Source organism: Pipistrellus hanaki (genome assembly GCF_964339955.1).
Source record: "Pipistrellus hanaki genome assembly, chromosome: 6".
Classification (NCBI taxonomy): domain Eukaryota; kingdom Metazoa; phylum Chordata; class Mammalia; order Chiroptera; family Vespertilionidae; genus Pipistrellus; species Pipistrellus hanaki.
This window is the reverse complement of record NC_140508.1, coordinates 58,736,982-58,761,522: the sequence shown is the minus strand read 5'-3', so window position 1 is coordinate 58,761,522 and position 24,541 is coordinate 58,736,982. Positions and strand designations below refer to the sequence as shown.

General features: G+C 36.8%; 1 protein-coding gene across 1 annotated transcript in view; it reads left to right on the top strand.

The window, feature by feature from the left end:
* Positions 1-24,541, top strand: part of L3MBTL4 (L3MBTL histone methyl-lysine binding protein 4) — a 233,359-nt gene that overhangs the window by 6,439 nt on the left and 202,379 nt on the right. The window contains exon 3 of the mRNA XM_084887063.1: positions 6,931-6,982. Coding sequence (XP_084743189.1) covers positions 6,931-6,982 — 52 coding nt within the window. The remainder of the gene's footprint in view (positions 1-6,930; positions 6,983-24,541) is intronic.

The window sequence follows — 24,541 nt, the reverse complement described above, 5'->3', positions numbered from 1 at the left end:
TTATGGAAGAGGAACAGCAGGGTGCTTCCAAGTCCTTCTTTGCCAGGAACTCTGTCTGACAGTGTGGGAACAGAAGAGGCATGATCTGACATTCCAAGGTGGTGACTTGAAACTGCCAAACACAAATCACTGGGTGAAATGTTGTGTTTTGCTTCCTTGATTGGAATTCATACACAGGGAAATATAGACACTGATTAATTAGAAAGATCACTGTAACTGGTAGTAAAAGCATATGATGCCTCCAGGGCCATCTTCATGATTTTCTCATCTCATAATCCTCTCTTCCAATATGATGGATTTAAAATTGACAAATGGAAATTTACCACAGCAGAGCCTTATTTTATGTTCCTTAAATCTTTATCTCCTGTTTTTGAGCGCTATTTATTTATCCCCCTAAAACTTTATTTTTAGTTTTCAGAACTAAAGTTGGAAGCCTGGGAAATCATAGTAATGGTTTTATTTTTCTCAATTCATATTGATTTCCTTAAGTGTTCTGTCTGGGAGGATTAGGTAAACTGCCAGCTTTTTCTTTTGTTTTTAAAAAATTAGCTCTCTATTAATAGTAGTGTTAATTTATTACATTTATGAAATAATTAGCTGGGACAGAAGCAAAGAATGTTAAAGATAGCAGGAGCTTTGAAGAACATTTATTTACAGACAAGATAAATCAGGTCCAGAGAACATATGTCATTTGTTCATCAGATCCAGAGAATATATAGCACGTGGAGTGGGGATTTGGCACTAGGTTACTCCAACCAAATTCAGTATTTTTCTGTTTTGTTGTATGATATTAAATTCTTCCTTATTTGCAAAATTGTTGAAAAGTTAGGTTAGTATATCATAAGAAAAATGTAAATTTATTCTGAAATATAAAATTATGAATCTGGTGTATATATCTTTAACCTTGATACATCTAAAAAATGTATGGACAAAAAGAACTTGGGTAATTTAAATCTGAGGGATATATTTTTTTCTATCTAGGCAGAATTCCAATAGCAAATAGAGAAGTGTGAGCCAAACATCCTAATCTACTGAGTGACAGACAGCATATTATATGTTCCTTTTCATCTTTGAATAATATAGTGATTATAAAAATGCTTCAGTAGCTGTGGTACTCACATAATCAACTCTTGAATACTATTTTGTTACCATTTCAGTTTTTTTTCAGTAGAACCTTTATGAGAAGAGACTCACATTGTTTTGAATTATGTAAATTTCCCATGTATTTCATGGGAAAAGAGGGATGAAATTGGGGTACAGAGCTATCATAGAAAATTAGATCTGATTCAGCTCATCATTTTGCATGCATAGTGACAGGACTTTCCAGTGATATCTTTGAGCAGGTTCCCCATTGAGGGGAGAGTGAATGCAAATTTCTCCCGATCTTGGGTAGTCAAAGGAATGATATAGCACAATTTTTAAAATCTATTATAATAATAGGCCATTTTTATGGGAATATGGCCAGGGAGGAAAGTCCAGGCTAGAGAGCTCCCATGGGTTGAATATTAGTATTAATTGCTCTTAAATCATGTCAAAGCCTCCACTTTTTAAATTTTTTTGGGGGGGGAATTGCAAAAATATGAGAATTTCAGGTGCTATTAGAAGGTTCTATGTGTCCCAACTCTAATTGTTCTTTCACCAGTAGATGGGCCTGATTTCTTTTTAAATTTTTGCCCACTTGTTCCCAGAGATTAAGGTCTAGTGTTACAGCATCAGAGAACCAAGGATTATAAATTATAACAATTTTTAATAAGCTTTTCAGTTGTTCTTCTGTAACATAGGCACCATTTACTTTTAATAGCTGTTTCAGCACTGTGATATACTGTTGCTGTTCCATGGACAACTGTTGTCCCATTATGAAACCTTAGCTGAGAAAGAATTTCCTCAAACTTGGAAATCCCAAGCGGGATCCAATTACTAACTGTGCAGTTACTTTTGTTATTTTCCTCTTTGTTTTCGAGGGTTCTGCCATATTTTTTTTTGCATTCCTGGGTCCTCACACAGGGAACCACTTTGCTGGGACTGACCAGCAGACCCTGAACAACGGATGAATGATTACTCTGACACGTTTCTGTGAAAGAAAGACTAAGGGACTACTTGGCTATAGCCTCGTTTGCCTGCCTTCTTAAGCTTTTATTATAACAACAACTTGAATTAAAATTAACGATTAAATACTATCAACAGAATAAATGTCCTTGAGAAAACACATGCTTGTACAAGGTCAGGTCTTAGATATTAAAGATAAAAATTCCAACAACAAAACAGCCAGGGACTCAAACTTGTTTGGAAAAATCCCCCCCAGAGACCCCAACCTTTCAAAGAATCCTTCTTACAGACTTTGCAACCAAGTCCCATGCTTCCCCACACATTAGAAGAAAGGTGGTAGGATTGGGTTATTGCTTTCTGATTGCTTTCTGATGACCAACCCCCTGCCTGGTAAATTATGGCCACGGAGCTCATCCTGTGGCCCACAGACCTTCAGTAGTATTGTCAGCTGGGGGCTTGTTGGAGTCCCCACCCCAGACCTACTGAATAAAGATCTGCATTTTAACAAGATTCCCAGGTGGTTCGCACGCATGCTGAAGTATGTCTTATCAGGACGCTACCTGCTAATTGCACAAAGATATCCACAGTAATTTTGAATGTGAAATCTGCCAGGCAGAACATACTATTCTGGACCTTACAGTCCTGCCTTCATTCAGCAGATATTTGTTAAGCTAGAGTAGGTGTTAGGCTGTGTTTTAGAGATAAAACATTAAGACACTGCCTTCAATAAGCTCATCAAAGCAGGAGACTGCAGAAGACAGATGATGGTAGTGCAATATAATAGGCTCAATAATAGACATTTGCGTAGGATGTTTCCAGGCTTCAGAAGGTTACCCAATTTAGCTTGTGGGGAAGAAGTGGGATTAAAGAAAGCTTTCTGAGCTGACTCCTAAAGGCTCAAAAGGTGTGTAGTAGTTTTGTATTGCCATATAGCGCATTACTACAAACTTAGCAGCTTCAAACACTTACTATTATTACCTCACATTATGTAGGCTAGATGTCCATGCATGGCTTAAATAGATTCTCTGTTCTGGTCTAGTCAAAGTATTGGCCTGGCTCACTTACTTTTGGAGCTCAGGGGCCTCTTCCACGCTCAAGCAGTTGTTGGCAAAATTCTGTTCCTTACAATTGTTGGACTGAGGTTTCTGCTTTCTTTGGAGGCCCTGCAATTCTTCTCCCTGTGGTCCTCTCACACATGGCAGCCAACTTTGTCAAGACCAGCAGGAAACCCTTTTGTTCTAGTCAATTGAGGTGGAGTTATACAATGTAATGCAATGGAGGGAGTGACTATCTAGAAGCAAGTGTTAGGTTCCACCTCCCCACCCCACCCCCGCCTCAGGGGAGGAGGAGATTCTGTAAGGGCATGATTCATTAGGGGTCATCTGAGAAGCCAGCCCACCACAAGGGGATTGAGCTAGTGGGGGAGGAAATGTGGGTGAAAGAAGCTGCAGAGTGACCTCAGGGTACTTTGAATGGGAATGAGAAGAGGCTTTGGTATAAAAGGATGAATTGATTTTGCAATTATTGAGATTCAGGAGCTTGTAGGGCATTCAGATGAAGCTGCACCATGGGACTTTGGTTGTGCATATTTGCAACTTGTGGAGGGAGATAGCCATCCCCTGATTGTCATGTTTGTGAAGTTAAATGTGGACTGAATGGTGGAAAGGGGCGACTGAAACAGACAGTGGGTACGATGGAACCTCAGAAGAGCAGCAGTGAGGGCTGTGCTCAGGGAGAGGAGGGAAGGCAAAGGTGAGCCCAGAGCAGGACAGGGAGAACAGAAATCTCACTGTTACCACCCTCAAGGGGTGAGATGTGATAAGGAGCTGGGAACAGCAGAGTAAACCCAGTATTCATCTAGCCCTCTGTTAGCCATTCAGCATATGCTAACCTCCTGCCAAATGAAGGGTAGTCAGTGCACACACACTGGGAATTGCATTTTATGTGTACTCTTAAGGCCCAGCACAGTTCCTGGCCTATTAAAACATTTAACAAATGTTTTAAAATAGGTAATTAATTCAGTTAGGATTTTAAGATTTTTCTTGACTTTTCTCTCAGAATTCTTCTCTCATCAGTGATTTTGTTTATTTGATATATGTTTCTTCAGGCGATAAATACAAGTAGGCAGACTAACTTAATGCTTAAGACAGTGTACATTCTTAGCAATTTGTATTTGGCAAAATAGCTGTAATAGCTACTGCTGAGAGTCTGCTATGTGCCATGTGCCATAATAAAGCTTTGTCTGTGGACCTCTAAATCTTAAAATGATCCAGTGAAGAAGTTATTATCTCAAGACAGACCAGGAAACTGAGGCTCACAGAAGAAATGAACTAAAGAAGTGAAGAGACAAGGCAGAAGTAGGAGCAAATGCACATGGAGCTTAAAGTGTAATCCACACATCTAGACTGATGGGGAGGAGAAGGACCATTCAGCAAGTGGTCTTGGGACAACTGAATAGTCACCTGGGCAAAAATATTGTGGTTTTACACCACGTCCTAGTATAAATTTAGATTTATCAAAGATTTAACTAAGAAATAAGCTATAAGTGTAATAGACATAAACAAAGGAGGTCTATTATCTGGGAATTGAGAAGGGTTTTCTAACTATTACCCAAATCTAGAAGCCATAAAAGAGAAGTTCTATAGTTTCATTGCTTAAACAACAAAATCTCTGCATATTAAAAAATACTAGAAGTGAAACAGAGAAATGACAAACTGAAAAAAATAATGCATCTCATAATGTAGAGAAAGGAATCATCTTTCTGATTTATCAAGAGCAAAAGATGAGTAATCATTCTGAAAGAAAAATGGACCAAGTATATAAAGAACTATTTTACAGAAAAGGAAATACAAATGGCCTTTAAATATACAAAGTGATCTTCAACTTTCTCCTAGTGAAACAAGTACAAATTAAAACTATAGTGAGATATCATTTTTCACTTGTCATCTTGGCAAAAACTGAAACATTTGATAACACCCCTCTTGGCCAGATAGTGGGAAAACAGGCCCTGATCTGAGGCTGTGGGACTGTCCATGGAGAAGCTCGTGTGGAGCTAGACTTGGTGGCACTTATCAGCAGGACAACACAAGTCTCTGCTTCTGAGAGACCCCTCCCTAGACATCCTTGCACATATGCACACTGACATCTGTGCTAGTTTCTCACGGAAGCTTTAAATGACTGGAAAAAAAATATAAGAAACTACCTGAGCATCTGTAAACATGGAGCCAGCTAAATAAATCATGAAATATCCAATCAGGACAATGCTGTACAGCAATGAAAAAAGAATGCTCTTCATAACAGGGTAATGATCTCCAAGGCATTCTAAGTGAAAAGAGATCTAGAAAACAGTATTATCATGCGATACCTTTTGTGCAAAAGAACAAGAAAATAAGAATATATATTAATGTTTATTTGTATTTTCATAAAGAAAATTTCTCAAAGATATGTTAGAATCTAATAACAGTGATTACTGGGTGGAGGTATTATGAGTTGGCCAGATGGGGGAGGAAAAGTAGGCAAGTTTTCATGGTACTATTTGTTTCTATATACATTTTTACCTTGAACTATATGAACTCAAAAACTAAAATATATTATATGTATGGAAAGATAGTAAGCTAAGGCACCTCAAGAATTGATCACACTCAGTTATATGTGGCTATATGGGCAAATGGCTGCCTAACGCAGTCAGTTTCAAAGTTGGTTTGCTTTACCTATCAATAAAGAAACTTTAATCACATATCTTGATATATGTGGTTTATTTGCTTATTTGGAAATTAATTTACTACTAAATGGTCAGCTTTCCTTTAGATTCCTCAGTCTTTGCTAAATGGTTAGCTTTCCTTTAGATTTCTGAGTGTGCCTAACATGTGCTTCTCCATGGAGAGAAGGCCTGCTATCTTCTGATTGATTGCTTCTATTCTTCATCTTTGGTCTGTAGTTTCTTCACGGAAATGTTTGAAGTCATTTGTCCATTTGTGAAGGTCAGTTTGGCTAAAATTAGGTGACATTTTCTTAACTGAGCCTAGGCTGAAATCAAAGGTAGGAAGGAGAACTTCTGCTGTGGATCATCCCTCTCCTGTCTTCTGCCACTTGTGTGACTATCAGATCCAGGGATCTCATTAGGGAGTTGCTCTGGTCAATGTGAACTGTCAAGTAACAGAGTTTCCCACTCCAAAATATACCTGGTTATTTTCAAGAAACAAGAAGATTCAGGAAAAACCTTTGACCTTCCCTTTAACTGTCCTCCAAAATTTAGATAGAGGGTCTGCTCAGGGAAGGGAGCTATTTTCATAGGTAACTATAGTTTAATATAAACAGGTGTGATAGGGAGGAATCTAGCAAGGCCCCTTTGAACAAAGTCCTCTCTATGCTCACTGTTAAAGATGGTCCAGCAAACATCTATTTACCAAACATTTTCTCTTCCACCTCCCTGTGAATTGCCTTCCTGTCCTTTGAAGTGCCAAACAATATCCCCTAAACCCCTTTCTGCTTAGCTCAAGATGGCATATAAGCCTTCCCTAGCCTTTCTGTTGTTGGGTCCCCTATTTTTATGTACATACGTAATAAATTTTCTCATTTTCTCCTATTAATCTGTCTCATATTAATTAAATTATTAGTCCAGCCAGAAGAACTTAGAAGAGCAGGAGGAAAATTATTTTTCCTCCCGCAGCAGTAATAAAGGATTCCTCTTGTGTCTGAATGGATCGTGGTATATGCCTTTCCTAGGGTTTGTTTATCCACCTGAAGGGCACTGACTCCTAATATATTGTCCCCCTCATTACAGTGCTTTTCATGGCTTGGCTTCCTGCAAACGGAAAAGTTAGTTTTCAGTGTTTCAAACAGTTATCCAAACATAAGGTCTAAACTACAATTCCTGTGTTCTAGGAGCCAGCTGAAGAAGGAAAGCCCAGGGATGGGGCAGATCCTCTGAGTCACGGTAATTATCACCTTTTCCAGCTTTAGTTCACAAGGAACAACTTTTAAATGAAACTTTTACTAAGTGGCTTTAGTTGTCTTAGTTTTACTAATTTTAGTCTATAATATCAATAGTAGTAGTATTTATTAACAGTGCGCTGCATATTCTGTTGACTTTATCAGTGAAATCAACGATTTTCAAATACAAGGTGGGGCAAAAGTAGGTTTACAGTTATGAGAATGAAAAACAGTTTATTATTGTATTACTTTCCGTAAGAATAACTAACTATGAACCTACTTTTGCCCCATCCTGTATATTCATTAAGTGAAGTTTAAAGTTCTTATCTCATTTTGTTGCTTTTTAAAAAGCTTTAAGTAAAACAACTTTTGATTTGTAAACTTTTCCTATGAACAAGAAAACAATAAATCCCACTTAGTTAATTTATAATTCTTCCCTTAAGCTTTTCTCAGATTGGTTTACTCTTGAAATGATAGCACTTGCATTCTTCTATTAGAGTCACGTTTTAGAGGAGATTATACATTTGCTCTAAGATGAATAACACTTATCATGGTTACTAATACAGTTTTGTAATATTCAACTAATACTGTGATGCTTTTAATTTAAATAAAAAATGCAGATGCTGGTTGCCTGGAACATATATTTCATATATTTTGTGATTATCGGTACACAAGAGAATAACAATTTTTAAACTTTCTGTAAAATGTAGATGAATGTTCAGCATTTGTGCTGTTCTCCTTGGGAAGAAAGCATATAAATTTGATAACTTTTCTTTAATGATCTTTTAAGGTACCTTAAGTGTTCCTTGAGTAAGGTTTAAACTTTTAGTAAAAGAAAAATCTAAAAATCCCTTGAAAAAATTACAAAAAAAAGAATTTTGGTTTTTATTATTATTATTAATATTAATATTATTTCAAAATATGTTTTCATTGACTTTTGGAGAAAGAGGAAGGGAGAGCAATGAAGACATAGAAACATTGGTGAGAGAGAAACATCCATTTGCTGCCTCCTGCCTGGCCCCTACGAGGAATTGAGTCCAAAATCCAAGCTTGTTGAACTGGTAACCTCTTGGTTTCTGGGTTGACACTCAACCACTGAGCAACACCAGCCAGGCAGAATTTAGGTTTTTAAAGAGATCATTTTATATTTCTTAGTCTTGGGGCAAAATATTGAAAATTGTGGCCTTTCACCTAAATGATTTTTAAAATAAAAATTGTTTTCAACTATAAGAAGAATATGCTACTATAAATTTATTTTCTTCTCTGTCACCCCAGTCCCATCTTGTTCTTTGCTAAAAACAAACAAACAAACAAACAAACAAAAAAACAAAAAGAAAACAAAACAAAACAAAACAAAAAACACACCAAAATAAAATATGGTAACTGATAATTATATAACTTGAGGTTCAGCTCCATTGAAATATACTTCAGTTATGCAGCACTGCAATTCCAGAAATAAATTTGGACTGTACCTGGCCCTAACAGCAGGTTGTTTTTTTGTTTTTGGGTTTTTTTTTTTTTTTTTTTTTAAACAACACATTTGTTTTCTTCAGAGAGAAAGGTTGTGATTTATTATGTTGTTGTTTTTTCCTTGCGGCTATATTTTCCCACTAATGTAAATTGTTTTAGATTCTCTTATCCCATGGTTGAAACATTGACTCCACAAAATGAAAAGCAGAGTTAGACCAATCATTTAAAAATATTCAGTCTCCAAAAGATTCTTTTTAGCAATTTATTATAGTTTCATTATAGCTAACTACATGTTTTTTAAAAATAGTTTTTCAGTTTAATGGAAAGTAACTTTTTGCTATTGTCATTCCATTACCAGACTTGTTTTATAGTTAGTGGTTCATTTTCAAATGTTTCATCCTGTGGTTTATTCTTCTCCAAATCTGATATTGTTGTTATTTTCTCAGGTGTAGAACATAGCTAGCCCAATGTTTAGAAGAAGGATGAGCTTTGGCTTGGGTATACAGATGCTACAAACTGCTAGTTGAAATGCAAATGGGGGAGAGGGGGTTGAGGTAATTTACATCTTTACCACATTTAGTGGGATAAAGGAAACCATTCCCTAAATTGCCTGTTGTCTTAGTTTTAAAGTGATGATTTTCTTCCTATAGTTCCTGGGAATTATTTAATCTTTTCTGTGGGCTACTTGCAAAACAAAAGAGATCTAATAATTTATCTTATATATTGAAAATAATAAAACAAACATTATATACACATACATATTTATATGTGAACAGAAATTATTCTGAAAAACACTCAATTCTTGGTAGTGATTTTATTATACAACAAGCAAGGTCTTTCTTCGGAAATTAAATTCTTTGAAAATTCTATTAAAACTAATTTATTGAATGATCAGTATGTGTCATTAACATTGACCCATGTGTTATCGATCATAAAGCCTTGAGAGACAATTTAATTTATTTAGGGTGAACTTTAATAGTTAGTGGTGAATCCAGGATTTGAACTCCCAAATTTAGCAAATTCTAAAGCCTACACACTTTCTATTTATTTATGAACTTTCTACTTTAATATTCTCCCTTTGTAGTTATTAAAATAAAGGTAGAAAAAACTGGAATCCTGCTTGGAAATGGCATGGGTAAAGTAACTGCTAATAATTAAAATATTAATGGTGTCTAATATAGCCTCTCTTTTCTTGGGGACTGAACTAGATTTTTCTTGATATAGTCATGCCATGAGATTGATTCTTTTTGTTCTTTTGGAAACTCTCTGAGCTAATCTAGTAATTCAAAAAATTTAACAACTGTCATAGATATCCCTAAAACGAGGCTTGTATCAGTATTATTTGTTAATAAGTAAATATGTTTAAAGTGTATAGAATTAGTATTGCCAATCACTAGGTAATTCCAGACCTCTGCATTTGAAGTTCCCAAAAACAACAACTGATTTTTTCAGTTGGGCAAGTGATCTGGCTTTTTCCCTTCTAAATGTTAAGAAAACAGAAAAGTAAATGATTTAGCCAGGAAAATTGAGTTTATTTGGGTATATTAGAAAAAATGCCATTTGGGACAAGCAAACTATAATTAACCATAGGCAAGTCTGGAGAACAGGGAAGGAGTGTGCTTTGATAGAGGAGGGGAAGGTGATGCAATGGATGATAATAACAAAAGTTTATTGGAGAAGAGTGAGAGTTTGGGCTTGTGGCAACTTCTCATTGTCTGAGTTGTTGTGGGGCAAGGAGAAGAATATTCCTTCTTCCTATATGGTATGTAAAGTAACCTTATTCCTGCTGGAATATGTAAAGTTAGGATGAGTGGTGTGTGCATGACAACTCTTTCTTCGTGGCTCCTGACTCCATTTTAAATGAGGTTTTCCTTTATGTTTACAACTCTTCAAAAAAAATTTAGGATTACATGAGAAAATGTTTTAGTTCTTGGTAAATACTCAACAAATGGTATTTTTCTTAAACAGTTAAATAGGGAATTTATGTATTATTTTTTAATTTTTAGAATTTTTTGGTATCAGCTATCATATTTTATTTGAAATTCCTAAAGAACTGTTGTAAAATTATTTACTCCAGAGAATTAGCATTGGCTGAAGCATTTTTTAAAAAATGTTTTATCTTACTTAAGGAAGATCTTGTTTTTCTTTAAGGAAAAGATAGCTAAGAAGTTAAACTTCTAAAAAGCCATTTGTTCTTATCGTACATAACTACAAGTGAGTGGCACCATATGTTTTTGACAGCCTTTCCTGAAAAGCCTCTTTGGGATGTAGCTTACTGTAGAAAATATATATATATTTTTTTTATAAAACACTTTAAGTGAAAATAGAAGATTATTGCCAATATTTTGACTGTTCTGATGACAATGAAGAACAGGAGAAAAAGAAAGTGGCAAAGGTTTGGTAAATTGAGCAGATTTAAAAGATATAGATTTATAAAAATGTTTGGAAGGTTGAGAAACATATCAGTTATATGGGGATAAAAATCTTATATTTGATTTAAAGACAGTTTCATCTTAGAAATGCTCAGACACAGTGGTCCTAGGATATGAAGATATCCCTAGTTGGCCACCATATGCCCAGCCAAGACTTGGGTGGCCATCTAGACACCTTATTTTTTTCATTTCCCATTAGTAGTCCATCCTCAGTGCTATTGCTTCTGCTTCTGGAATATTTTTCTCATCTTTCTACTCTCTTCATCTTTCCTGCCACCATCTGAGTTCAAGCTGTCATCCCTGTCATCCCTTGCCTGGCTGTTCCAGCTGATGTCCTAAGATCTACTCTTGAGACGACCTCATTCAGACTCCACAATACACCCACATTGCTCTTTCAAAGCACAAACTGGATCCTTCAACATCCCTATATTTTCTTTGCTTAAAATCTTTCAAATGCTCCCTATTGCCAGTAGGATAGTATATGAGCAAATTCTTACGAAGGCATCTAAAACCTCCAGAATCTGACCCTTTCTTGTTTTCTCAGCATCACCTTCAGCTATGTGCTCATTCATCTCTTGTGCTCTGACAATTGCTGGTCTTATTTAAGGTGCTGTTACAGGACACCTGTAACTGCTGTGCTTCCTGTCTGGAGTGTTTCTCCTCTTTTGTTAGGAACTTTCCCTGATCTCCCAGGCTAGGCTGGTCTGTCTGTTCTATGCTCTCAAGATGCTATATTCTGAGAAATCACTTAATATAGTTTATAATTACATTCTGGATTATTTGATTATTCTCCCCTAGAATTTAAAGCTTGTGAGTTAGGGGTCGTGCTTATTTTTGTCCACTGTGTGTTAGAGCCTAGCACATAGTAGGTCCTTCATAGTATTTGTTGAGTAAGTGAAGAGAGAAAACACTTGATAAGGGTGGAAGTTGGTATAGGTAAGTGGAGAAGCACCTGGTTTACTGTGCTAAGCTGGTTGGACGTTCTACTACAGTTACTGAAGATATGGGAAGCTTGGGGAAGGAGAAAATAGCCTTTCTTCTGGAGAGAGAACTCCAGAGATATCTCTTGAGTAGGATGGGGGAGCGGGTGTAGACAGAAGATGAGCCAAGAGATCAGTGTACTACCAAGAACTGATGAGATGGGGTGCCCATGTACTACAGGGCAGGGGTGGATGAGAGGAGGAGACATATTTCAAACTATAGGAGGTAGAAGCCATAGGATCTGTTAAGTGGCACACGTCAGGGGCTGGAGGAGGGATCACTGGATCTAATATAGATACTGTTCACTGACTTAAGGGACATTTGGACCACATTTCAGGGATAGTTCTAGGTTTTCATGAGGAGATTGAGGGCCTATGGCACATTTGAAGGTTCTGGGTCAGAAGCTGGTGAGAAGAGTTTGAGGAGAAAGTTTGGATTGGGTGATCCTCAAACTTGAGTCATAGATGAACCTGAGGGTGCAGAGAGCCCTCTTTGGGGAGCAGTTAGCAGTTAGCAGACCCTGAGGATAATTTCTCAGGTGAGAAAGGAAGAGAATCCCATGCAAAACAAAGATGGAATTCTCAGAACCATGGAAAGAGCACTGGTGGACGGTTCCTTGGGAAGGGCATGGTGTGCAGTTCTCCATATGCCCAAGGACATGGCACAGCACTCTCTATGAAGTTGGTACCTTGAATGAATCTGTCTATGTGACAGATTTTTGGACTAGAAAGATTTATCCCCCTACATAAGGCTGAAGTTATATAAAAGCAGATTTTAGGAGTTTATGACACTGCTATTTTAATTTTGCTATATATCACAAAGTATTCTACCAAATATAAGTCATGGTTTGCTTTTTTTTTTTGGGGGGGGGGGAGATATTTCTAAGTATCTGTGGTTGTCTTCACAATGCTTAGGATTCAAGGAGAAATTATTTTTTTCTCATATAGTTGTCATAATTAACATTTTATAATAGCAAATCTGAATTCAGTGGTTCAAAATTTAACTTGTCAAGGAAGCTGTGTTTTATTGAGGTTTTTTAAAACATAGAAAGGTTGCTTGGGAATTGAAACCAGTTACTATTTAAGTTAGTATACATTTATGGCTTATCAAGGTAATGGCTCCATGAAATAAGACATTTATGCCAAAACTAAACCTTGGGGAAATCACTTCCTCCATCTTTAAAAGGATTAGCTGATTTATTAGATGTCTTCCAGCCCTGAAGCTTTATGACTATATTTGAAACTATTTTGGAGAGTTAACATCATAAGCTTTCTTTCTGTATTAAAAAAATGTTAAGCTAGTGAAGAGTTTATGATGCTGTCTACATGTGCTATTAGAAATTAATTCCTGGAAGATTGGCTTAAAGACAGGAAAATATTAGCTATGGATGAATTCTTTCAATTGTTCTTTTATAATTTCTGTATTATCTACATTGAACCCCAGTTTAAATCAGAGAGATAATACAGTACCTACGATGTAACTATTGTCCTAAATGAATTTATTTATTTGTAGATTTCTTTTTATTTTTAAGGCAAATAAAAATGATTATTTGGTCCATTTTCAGTTATTACGTATTTAGTAAATTTGAACAGTTTACTAAACATCATTACTTATTATTTACTAGTGCCCCAGTGCATGGATTTGTGCACATTGAAAGGGAATTAATTAGAAGGTGATGGGTGGGGGGCAGGACTGGGAGAGACAAACACACCCTGGAGCCAAACTCCTGAGGTCCCTCCCTGGCTGCTGCTGAAAGGGTATCTGTGGAATGAGCAGGGTCCCTCCAGCAGGTGGGTTCCCCTTGGCCTGGCTGTGGGGATTGGGCCAAAACCAGCTCTCCAATATCCCCTGAAGGTCTCGGATTGCGAGAGGGTAGTTCTCTGGTGACACACTCTAGAATCGGGCTCCTTCCTCTCTGGTTCCAGGGTGCATCACCCTAGAACTGCTGCTATCAAGTCACGGCAGTTCCGCAGCTCCTTCATTTAGCTTCTGCCCCCCTGGTGGCCAGTGTGTATCATACCTACCAGCTGGTTGGACAGTCAGATGGTCACTTAGTCTTTTATATATATGTACAGTTTTGTATTAGTTTCCTATAGTCATGACTTAACCACTCCAATAGCAGAAATGTATTATCTTAAAATTCAGTAAGTTCGAAGTCTGACATGAGTTGCACTGGGCTAAAGGTAACATGTGGGCAGGGCAGCATTCCTTCTTGAGGCTCTAGGGGAGGACCTATTTCCTTGCCTTTTCCTACTTTGAGAAGACACTTTCACTCTTTGGCTCATTGCCCCTTCCTCCATCTTTAAAGCCAGCAATGTAGCATCACTCTGACCCTTCTATTGGAGTCACACCTTTTGTTCACAGCTGTGAAACCTTCTCTACTTTTAAGGACCCCTGTGATTATATTGGGCCCTCCTGGATAATCCAAGGTAACATCCCCATCTCAAGGAGTTAAATATATTACAACTGTAAAATTTCTTTTGATATATGATGTAACATAATCACAGTTTCTAGGGATCAGAATATGGATATCTTTGGGAAGCCATTTTTCTGCCAACCACAAGTTATAATTTGCAGATTCACTTTGGGCTTTCTTGCAGGAAATGGAAATTATTTTGTACCTATTAGGGAAAATGCCATTATTCACCTCCTTTAGCACATAGTTTAGGGTTTGTTGGTTATTAGATCTACAGTTTTTGCATTTTCTTGTTGTGTTTATACAGCATTATAATTTAAGTCAGGACTAGGGGTGTCATTGTAAAAAGAGTTCTAAAGAGTTCAATAGAGAAGAATCCAGTGGTGACATTGGAATCTTCACTGATGTCTTTAAGTGTACTTTCTAGAAATTTTTATGAAACTATTTTAGATGTTTGTATATTATAACTATCATTTAAACAGTATTATCTTTCAACTAATGAAACTATCATCTTCATTGCCTCAAATGGTCTACTAGTGAATGGAAACAGTATTTATTTTTATGGATTTAAAATTTACATTCACTAAGTATGGTTGCTGTTTTAAAAGGTTCGAAATTTAAGAGGTTAAGATATGATTTTGGAAAATAAATTATTTTTAAAACTTTTAGTGTGAAGAATAAAACAACAATTTGAATAATATTTAAGTATTCCAATTAATTACAGTATAGCAGGGAATATCTTGAATAGAGGACAGTCTAAATTCTAATAGAACTATATAAATTAATGAAAGTAGCAATATCAACTGCAGCTAAATTATATTTAACAGATTTTATTAGATGTCTCCAGGATACATAGATGAAAAAGGTCAATGGAAATATGTAGTTAATCACTTTCCAAAGAGAATGTTGCCATCTTATATGGTTGAATGTTAATTTGATGATTTAGAGGGTGGTATTCATAGGAGAGTATTTTAATATCAACCCATAATTACATGGGTCTTCTTTAAGGAATCTCAGTGATGAAAATTATCTTATTGGACTTATGTGCCCACATCAAAGGGAAAATCAAGTAACTGTAAAATCTGAATATAAATGTGCTCTTTCCTGTGACCTTCACCATCACGTGAATATCTTAATATTCAGATTTTTTGAGTGTCCCTAATTCTTTACTCTCTTCTAGTGACATAACAAGACCCACTCAGGAATCCTGATCTTCATTCCGCCCTATTGTTAAAGTGCTCCCTTTATGTATTTGGCAATTTCTTCTTGGCTTCTTTTTTCTACATTCACCCATCTGAGCTGCTCTCTCAATTGAGATGTTGACTATTTCTTCCTCTTTTCGACCTTCTTCTCCTTCTCCATCTACTCTTCCTTCACTTCTTCCTCCCCTCCTATCCATTCTCCTCCTCCTCCTTCATTTGCTCTTTCCTTGTATTCTGATAGATCATTCTGTGCTGGTTTGTATATCTTAATGCTTACTCTTTTATCAGTTATTTATTCTCTACCTTCCATTTCAGCATGGAGATTCCACTGTTTCAACTTCCTTCTCTTTTCATTTTACACTTTTTCTCTTGGTGACTTCTGTTATTGTCTTTTTTTGTTGTTGCTAATCCTCACCCTAGGATATTTTGCCATTGATTTTTAGAGAGAGTGTAAGGGAGAGGGAGAGACAGAGAGAGAAACATAGATGTGAGAGAGACACATTGATTGATTGCCTCCTGTATGTGCCACAAATGGACAGTATGTGCCTTTGATTGGAATAGAACCACTGTCCCCCGATGTTCTATCCACTGAGCCAAATCATCAAGCACTTGTTATTTTCTTGATGCTACCTCAATTATTTCTACCTAGTTGCAGATTCATATTTCAGCTCCACATTGGAAGTGTACTCCACCTGGTTTTCCTTCATTATATCAATTCACACCTTCCCATTCTTCTCATTCTCTTTGTTCTTGCTCTCTTTAATGCTGTCACCCTTTACTCATCTCCTAAGCCAGGAATGTTCCATATGCATCTTAACCTTAATTACTAATTGAGAAAGGAAAACTAACTAATGATATAGAAGTTTTTTTTTTTTTTAAGTAGCAGTGAGAGGGAGCAAAGGAAGGAAATGGAAGACTTCTGTAATACTATCAATAATAAAATAAATTAAGGTAAAATAGATGTTAATAGGGTAATGAGTTTGCTATTGGTATTTTCAGTGAATAAATAAATAAAATTTGGGGAAGTAAAAGTGAGCGAGAGTGAGAGAGTAATACATGTAACACATTTGAAACTCTGGAGGAACTAGATAATTTCCTAGCCAAACTAATGATTATCAAGATGCACTGACAAAAATGTTGAACATTTGAATAGGTCATACAGTAGGAGAAAGTGGAAGATGAAGTCGAGCCAGGGGCACAGATGAACTGTCCTTCACCTTTGAAAGAACAAATGTTTATGCCCTAGCTGATTTTTCTCAGTGGATAGAGCATCAGCCTGCAGACAGAAGGATCCCAGGTTTGATTCTGGTCAAGGACAGGTGCCTGGGTTGGGGGCTCAATCCTCAGTAGGGGGCTTGCAGGAGGCAGCTGATCAGTTATTCTCTCTGATCATTGATGTTTCTAGCTCTCTCTCCCTTTCCCATACTCTCTGCAATCAATAAAAATGTATTTAAAAAATAAAACAAAAATATTGCACCCATAACAACAATAAAGTATAAAAATATTTTGAATAAAGTGAATAAGAAAAGTGGACATCATATGAATAGAACCAGAAAATCCTATTGGTACATGTAAATATCTGAACAAATGAAAAAATAAAACACAAAGATGTTAATTCTCCACAAATTAATATTTAATTCAATTCCAAAATAGAATCCCAACTGGTTTTAATTTAAAGTAGATAAAGATATTTTATACTGAAATTCCCAACATTCTGGATGTATAGTAATAGTCCAAGAATCTGTGAAACAGAATGGAACAACTAAAAGGAGACGTGAGAATGTAATATATACGTATGATGTAAATAAATTCAGGTGGGCAAAGAATAGATTATGCTTGCCTGTCTTTCTATATAAAAAGGAATTCAAAGTAGTTTAAAGACTTAATTGTTTAAAGGGGGAAAATGGTCTTATAAGAGTATTTTCAGGAGACTAAGTGAACTATCTAAGTATGAGGAAATAGTCAAGAGTAGAAACTACATCATTCTATAAAAGAAATTATAAACATATAAAAATTAATTTTTATTAAATCTAAAAATGTTTTTCACTCATTTTTTGGAGGATGTTTACATTTGATGTATAATTCTTTTATATACTTAACAATTGTATGGCTTTCTGTATTTTAAAGATACCATTTAATTGTCTTTTTGCATCCATTGTTTTTGATGAGACATCAACATATATAAAAATTACAGATCCTCTGCTGCTCATATTTCCTAACCTATTTCTCTGCTTTATTTTCTTTGTAATTCCATATGACATGCTATGTATTTTACTTATTTATGTTGTTTATTGTCTGTTTTTGCACACTAGGAATTATGTTGAATAAAGTTAGGGATTTTTGTTTGTTTCATGCTGTATTATAATCCTCTAGCACATAGTAAATATTCAATTAATATTTGTTGAAAAAAAGTGAAAACTGAATGAATAGTATCTTCAAGACAATCTTGATTGTTCTGTCCACTTTGTTCTCATAGCCCTTAGCTCATGTCTGTGAGGTTGGATTTTCCTTGTTTTATAATAGTTGTCTGATTCTCCAATAAGCTGCAAACTCCTTAATGGCAAAACTATCTCTTATGCTTCTGTAAATCATTAGTACCTAACACAGAGTCTGTGTCACTAGCAGAAGATCGTGAGTTTGTTGAGTCCCTGGATCCCATTGGTTTTCTTTGTCTTTCTTAATGGCATGCACAGTTACAAAGTCAGTCTTCTAAGTTATAAAAGTCCTCGTTTTCCTATCTCATTGTCCAATTTTGTCACATCTTATCCAAATCTCTCTCTGAATTCTTTTGGCCCCTCTCAATCCTCATAGCGGCTGTCTCAAATCAACTCATGGCTAATTGTTGAGACAGCTGCCTTTCTTATATCTCTATTACTAGTCTTCCCTCTTTAGTCTGTCACTTCTAAAACAGCCTCTAACAGCCTTTAAAATAAATGTAAACCACAAAGCCAACAATGGGAAGGATAGAAGATAATCTGGTCCAAAGCTCATTAGGGCACTTGTTTGCTCGAAAACATCCAGTTGCTTCACATCACATAGAGGCTCAAGACTAAAATTCTTAACATGGGGTTTTATTATAGTCCTTCTTTTGAAAGGAAAAGAGATCACTTAAGCTTTCTCAAGTAAAGGGCTATACTATCAAAATATATTTTGGGAGGAGGATGGAAACTCTTAGAAATTCAAGAACAAATTGTGGTCAGCTCTCATCCTGCCCCTGTTTTTAGGGCCATCTGCAACAGGAGTCTTTTAAAAATGAATTTATTGGGGTTATATTGCTTAATAAAATTACTATCAATATATAGGTTTCTGGTGTACAATTCTATAACACATCATCTATATTATATTGTGTTCACCATCCCAAGTCAAGGCTGCTTCCATTACCATTTATCCCCTCTTTACATTATCATGTCTCCCTCCACCCTCTTTCCCTCTGGTAATTATCATACTGTTGTCTGTCTATGAGTTTTCCAACCATTAGCTGCTTTAGAGTCACCTGGCGGGCTTGTGAAACAAAATTGCTAGTCCCATGCTAGGAGTTTTTGTCATTAAGCCTGGGAATGGCCTCTAAAATTTGTATTTTTAACAAGTTCCTAGAAGATGAGCACACTTGGAAACCACCATATTAGAATAGCTTGCTTACACACACATCTCTTCTCTGCTAAACTTAGATTTCCAATGTTACTTTTTGTGTTGTTCTGTCAACTTGTTCAACATCTGAGTATAGTGCCAAACATAGATGTATGCTGAATAAACTGTTGATTCACCAAACCCTGAAATCCTCTTCTTGATCACACCTGCATCACCCTCAGTTGTTTTCACTTCTTTTCACTTCAAATCTGTGTAAGCTTTTAAATGTATAAGATTCTGTATTTTAGATTTTCCGTTGTTTTTTTTTGTTCCCTGTCAGTTGTTTTCAGACTTCATATGCCTCCAAGGCCAGTTGGGGCCCCTTAAACATTTTATCTTCTGTTCTCCTGGCTTGGAGTCTCTCATCCACTTGGCCATCTCCTCATCAGTTCCCAGCTGCCCACAAACTTCACCATCTGTTTCTACTCACAGACTGCCAAGAGCTGAGGGAGAGAGTCCCTCAGTGCCAGTCGCCCCTTTGCAGTATTTCCAGCTTAACTCCGTGGGGCTCTCAGGACTGCTTTGTATTTCTTTTTTCAGTCCTTGTTGAATTTCCATAACTCTCCCTTTCTTAGGGCTCCTGACATAACCATTATAACCCTGACCCTGCAGATACCCTCCCACATCATCAAGGAGATGAAGGCTACTCAGTGTAATGTTTCTGTCTTCTTCCCTAGCCCCCCAAAAGTCCCATTTTTAATCTTGTTCATCCAGAGTCCTTCCTCTACCTATGTTCTTAAAACATTCTCTCTGTTCTGCTTCTCTTCCCCATTCTCTAAGACCCTCATTCCTCTTTGTAGGTTTATTTCCCTTAGCTGTTGAACCAAAAACACTCTCTTCTTCCTATATTCCTTTAAAAGTTAAAAAGGAAAAGAAAATTATTTTCCTTTGACACTCTTTCCTCCTCAGGCTTTCATGTTACTTGTCTCTTCCCCTTCATTTGTAAACATTCTGACATAAATAATGTCTCAAGGTGAAGGCCACATGTGCTGCTTTCTCGATTCTTCTTTTTTTATAATTTGGCCTCCTGCAGTCTGACTTCTAATCTTTTCTGTCCACTAAACCCTTTCTCTGAGGCCACAGTGTCAGGGAGTTTTCTCTGTTAAGAATTAATCTTTCTTCATTTGTTCTCAGACACATCATTTGGGTTTATTAATTGGTGCATATTAGAACTCTTGCCTGCTTGTTTATTTATCTAAACATTGAATCCTGCCATATGTTAGGTTCGGGGTGACTTGGTCTGCACTCTGTGTCTATCCCCTAAATGCCAGATGAGGACAAGGGTGAAATTCTCTGTTTATATCCCAATTCTCAGTACCTGGTTTGACTAGGGAGATAACGCATGATTTTTAAGTTCAGTTGTACTGAAATGAGAAGCAGCCTGAATGTGCAAATGAAAAATGTTTTTGAAAAAGTCCTTGTTACAGTGATGTGGCAGAGTTATTAAAATGTGAGAGCATGGAAAGTGGGTTCTATTTAGGGAGCTGCTGCTGCAGGGGGTTAATACCCAGCAGTGATAAGTTGCTAAGATTAGGAGAATTGTATCATCTATTTGGAATCACAATAGAAGGCATTATATATATCAGAATGTTGTAAAAATTCGTTTGTTGATACCTGCAATTGATTTTCTCACACATTCTAAGATGTTACCTGAAGGAGCCATGTGCAGTGTAACTTTTGAAATGAAGTTGAAATATTGGTGTGAATGGTTGTTTTTGCAGCTAATGGGATTGGAAAGGTATTGCTCTGAGGCATGAGTCTTAACATTACATGGTTCTCTCCTTAAGAATGATAATTTATTCATTTTTCACCCTCTGCCATTTTTAATTTTAGTTCAGAAAGTTTCTAATAAATATTGTTCAGTTTCCTAGAACTGGATGTTCTTTTTGCCAAAGGGAGGCATTTGTCACAGCAATTTTTAAATCTGTGCTCGCTAATGGGGACAAATGGGACAGTGAGTGGGCAGAGTGGGAAGTGGCCACATTGGGGCCCTTAATATCAGGGCTCCTCATAGGATACCTTTGTAAGTAAAAATGAGGTCATGCACAGAAAAATTTAAGGTTTGAAAAAAAATCATAGAATTGGATGACAACTAGATTTCTTTACATATTTAACAGCATGCTATGCTTTTATGTTTTAGATTTTTATAAGAAGGATTGAAAACAAAAGTGCTAGTGCACACAAATGGAAGAGTATTTATATCACAAATTGAAATACAAAGTAAAGGTTTTTAAATTTAATTTAAGTAAACTCATTATTCATAACGCCAGATCTGACATGATAAAGTAGGTTACAGCTTGGTTTACATAATCTAAAAAATTCCTTCAGGATTAAGGGGTATCTGTTCTGGGATGGGTCATACTGAAAGTGCGAACTCCTTTTATAAGGGGATGATGCTACCCAGTCCCATTAGATACTGTGAGTGCTCTGTAAAAGGAATACTTTCAAGAGCTAAATATCTGTGTATCCCAGTGTTCTGTCTATAAATGCATGGTTTGGCTCAGGGAAGTGCAGCTATACATTCATAAAGTAATGTGATATGCACACACCTTTCAGAAAATCAGTCACTGCACAGCTTTCAACCCATCCCAGCATGGAACTTGCCTTTTATTGATTGGTGTTTTGCTTAGCTACTTTGTTTTGCCACAGTGGTGGATTTGTTTTTCTCAGCAAAGGACTTTTCTCCTTTATTGCCAAATCTCTTTTCACATTGCATAGCGTGGTCCATTATTACTTCTGTAGTTGATCCCACTCTGAATGATCTGGTGGCAGCTCTGGCTGGTCTGCTGCAGTTCTTTTCATTTACTCCCTCTGTTTTTTTTTAATTTAATAAATCTTTATTGCTCAGATTTTTACAATTGTTTCTCCTTCCCCCCCCCATAGCTCCCTTTCACCTTGTTCCCACTCCACCCTCTGCCCTTACCTCCCCCCACCCATTGTCCTCATCCATAGGTGTACAATTTTAGTCCAGTCTCTTCCTGTACCCCCCACAGTCTGGTTTTATTTTATTTTATTTCATTTATTTTAGAGAGGGGAAGGGAAAGGAGAGTGATATAGAAGCATTGATGGGAGAGAAACATCCATTTGCTGCCTCCTGCATGCCCCTTACAGGGCATGCACGCTGAATGGGAATCAAATTATAATCTTCTGGTTCATGGGATGACATTCAACCAACTTAGCCACACTGGCCAGGCAACTCCCTTTGTTCATAGTTTCTGTAGGCCTATACCTGGGAATGTAGACAAGAAAAATAATTGTCATCAGTGGAGAACATTGGTTCATGGCCATGTTTTTTTTACTTTAAGGCATGCTGCAGAAATGTGACCTGTCCATGGTGCCAGGAACTCCTGATAGTAGTAGCAACATAACAAGAAGCTAAACACTTAGAAGCAAGTCCTTATCATCTCATAATGTTGCTTTGGTCAATGAACTTGGCTTCTACCATCCTGCTTTCTTGACATTTTACTTTGGCTGTCCTCAGCACATTTTCTTCTGTGTTCTTTGCTTTCAGTTTCTAGCCTTTGCTCTTGCTAGTCTGATGACTAGGCTAACAAATCTCAAGGTGTGTGTAGAGGAACAAAGTAAAATTCAGTGAGTGGTAAAATACAAATGTGTCAGCTTGTCATTTCACCAGGCACAAATTGCTACGTTTTGTGAAAGAAGGTACAGTATTTGCTGATCTGCAAATTTGGCTAAGGCTAAGTAAACCAAACACCTCAGGTCTGCACCTCAGGCCTGCAGATCAGGTTTGCAGATCAGTGGAGGAATTCTTTCTTGCTTTTAGAAGAAAGGAAACACACACACACACACACACACACACACACTACCTCACACTTCTCAGAGAAAAAAGGCATGGCCCTGCCTATTTCCACATGGGGAAGGTGTTGCACCCCTCTTTATTTCGTAAAAGCCAAATCCATCATTTATTTATTTATTTATTTATTTATTTATTTATTTATTTATGAGGGGGAATAGCTCTAGCACAGTTCCTGTAACATTGCACATATCTAATTAGGCCAGGTAGACAAGGCCTAACACAATGCCCTGTGATCCTCCTGGAACATGACGACTTGGAGGCTCCCGAGGAGCTAGCTGCTACAGGTCATTTTTCATTTGCCTACCAGCCTCCCCCAGGAGTTTATGCTGAGACAGTTTCTCAATGCTTCCTGGCAATGAGATTGAGGTATTAAACTTCACCCTCTCTCTACATCACCTTGGAGGGCAACTGTAGGCTATAAAACAACATTGCTATAGCTTGAAATTGGCTCCTCAGGAACAGGGTAGCTGAGCTCACATCCACGTTGCAGTAGCTGGTCCCTTTTGTTTCAGTGTCACCTTGTGCAAGGGACACAGGGAGCTGGCTCTTTAACTGCTTTTGTCTTTTGCTATCTATGTAAGTAATAACTGAATATTAAAAGGCCAGGGTTCAGTTTGGTTTTTTTACAAATATTTATTATTGAAAATATTACATATGTTTAGCAGAAGAGTGATAATTGTAACATTTTACAATGGCCATAGAAACTTAGAATTTACAGAACAGTACATATATCCAGTCTATATTGATAAAAGCATAATGTCATTCTGGATGTCCTTCTGGATGAAGTCACGGTGGCAGGGGCTGAGGCAGAGGTAGTTAGGGACAACGAGGCAGGCAGGCGAGCAGTTAGGGGCCATCAGACAGGCAGGTGAGCAGTTGGGAGTGATCAGGCAGGCAGGCAAGTGGATAGGGGCAATCAGGCAGGCAGGCAGAATTGATAGGGGCAATCAGCCAATGCTAGTTTCAGCTAATGTAATCCCTGTGAAAAAAGAATGAAATAGGAGACAAAAGGGATGACAGACACTTAGAGTCAGTGACAAGCAAAGGGTTTTCTACAGGCTCCAGGTGCAGGCGCCTTGGTGTTTGCAGGCACTATATTGCTGAGTAGTTCTCTTGCTTTACAAAAATATTTAAATCATGGAAAGTTGTTATTGTTTCATATTAGGTTTTCTCTTCTTAATAAATTTAAAAAAGTTTATTGCATACTTACGTGATCATAAAAGAAGTCTTAGATATGATTTACTTCTGGTGAAATGATAATATATGACAATTGAAAATATGATTAAATTGAGAAATTACATACAATCTTTTAAAGAACACAGCTGTGGTATAAAATGAGATATCTATATTTGCTTTAGAGCCATCACTGCTGTAATGTTTTTGGAAAGCATATAATTGTAATGTAGTAAAATGTTTTTGTGAAAATAGGAATGTTGAATAATCTTACCAGATCATCTTCAGAGTTTGTCAAATTACTTTCTCTGTTTAGGAAAATAAAATATCTCATGTTGTGGTAGAAGTAGCAGCAAATCCTTAAGTGGTGTAATGGCCAACAGACTGAGCTCTGATAGAAATCACATGATGATATTTCACTGTTTTCAAACAAAACCAGAAAAAT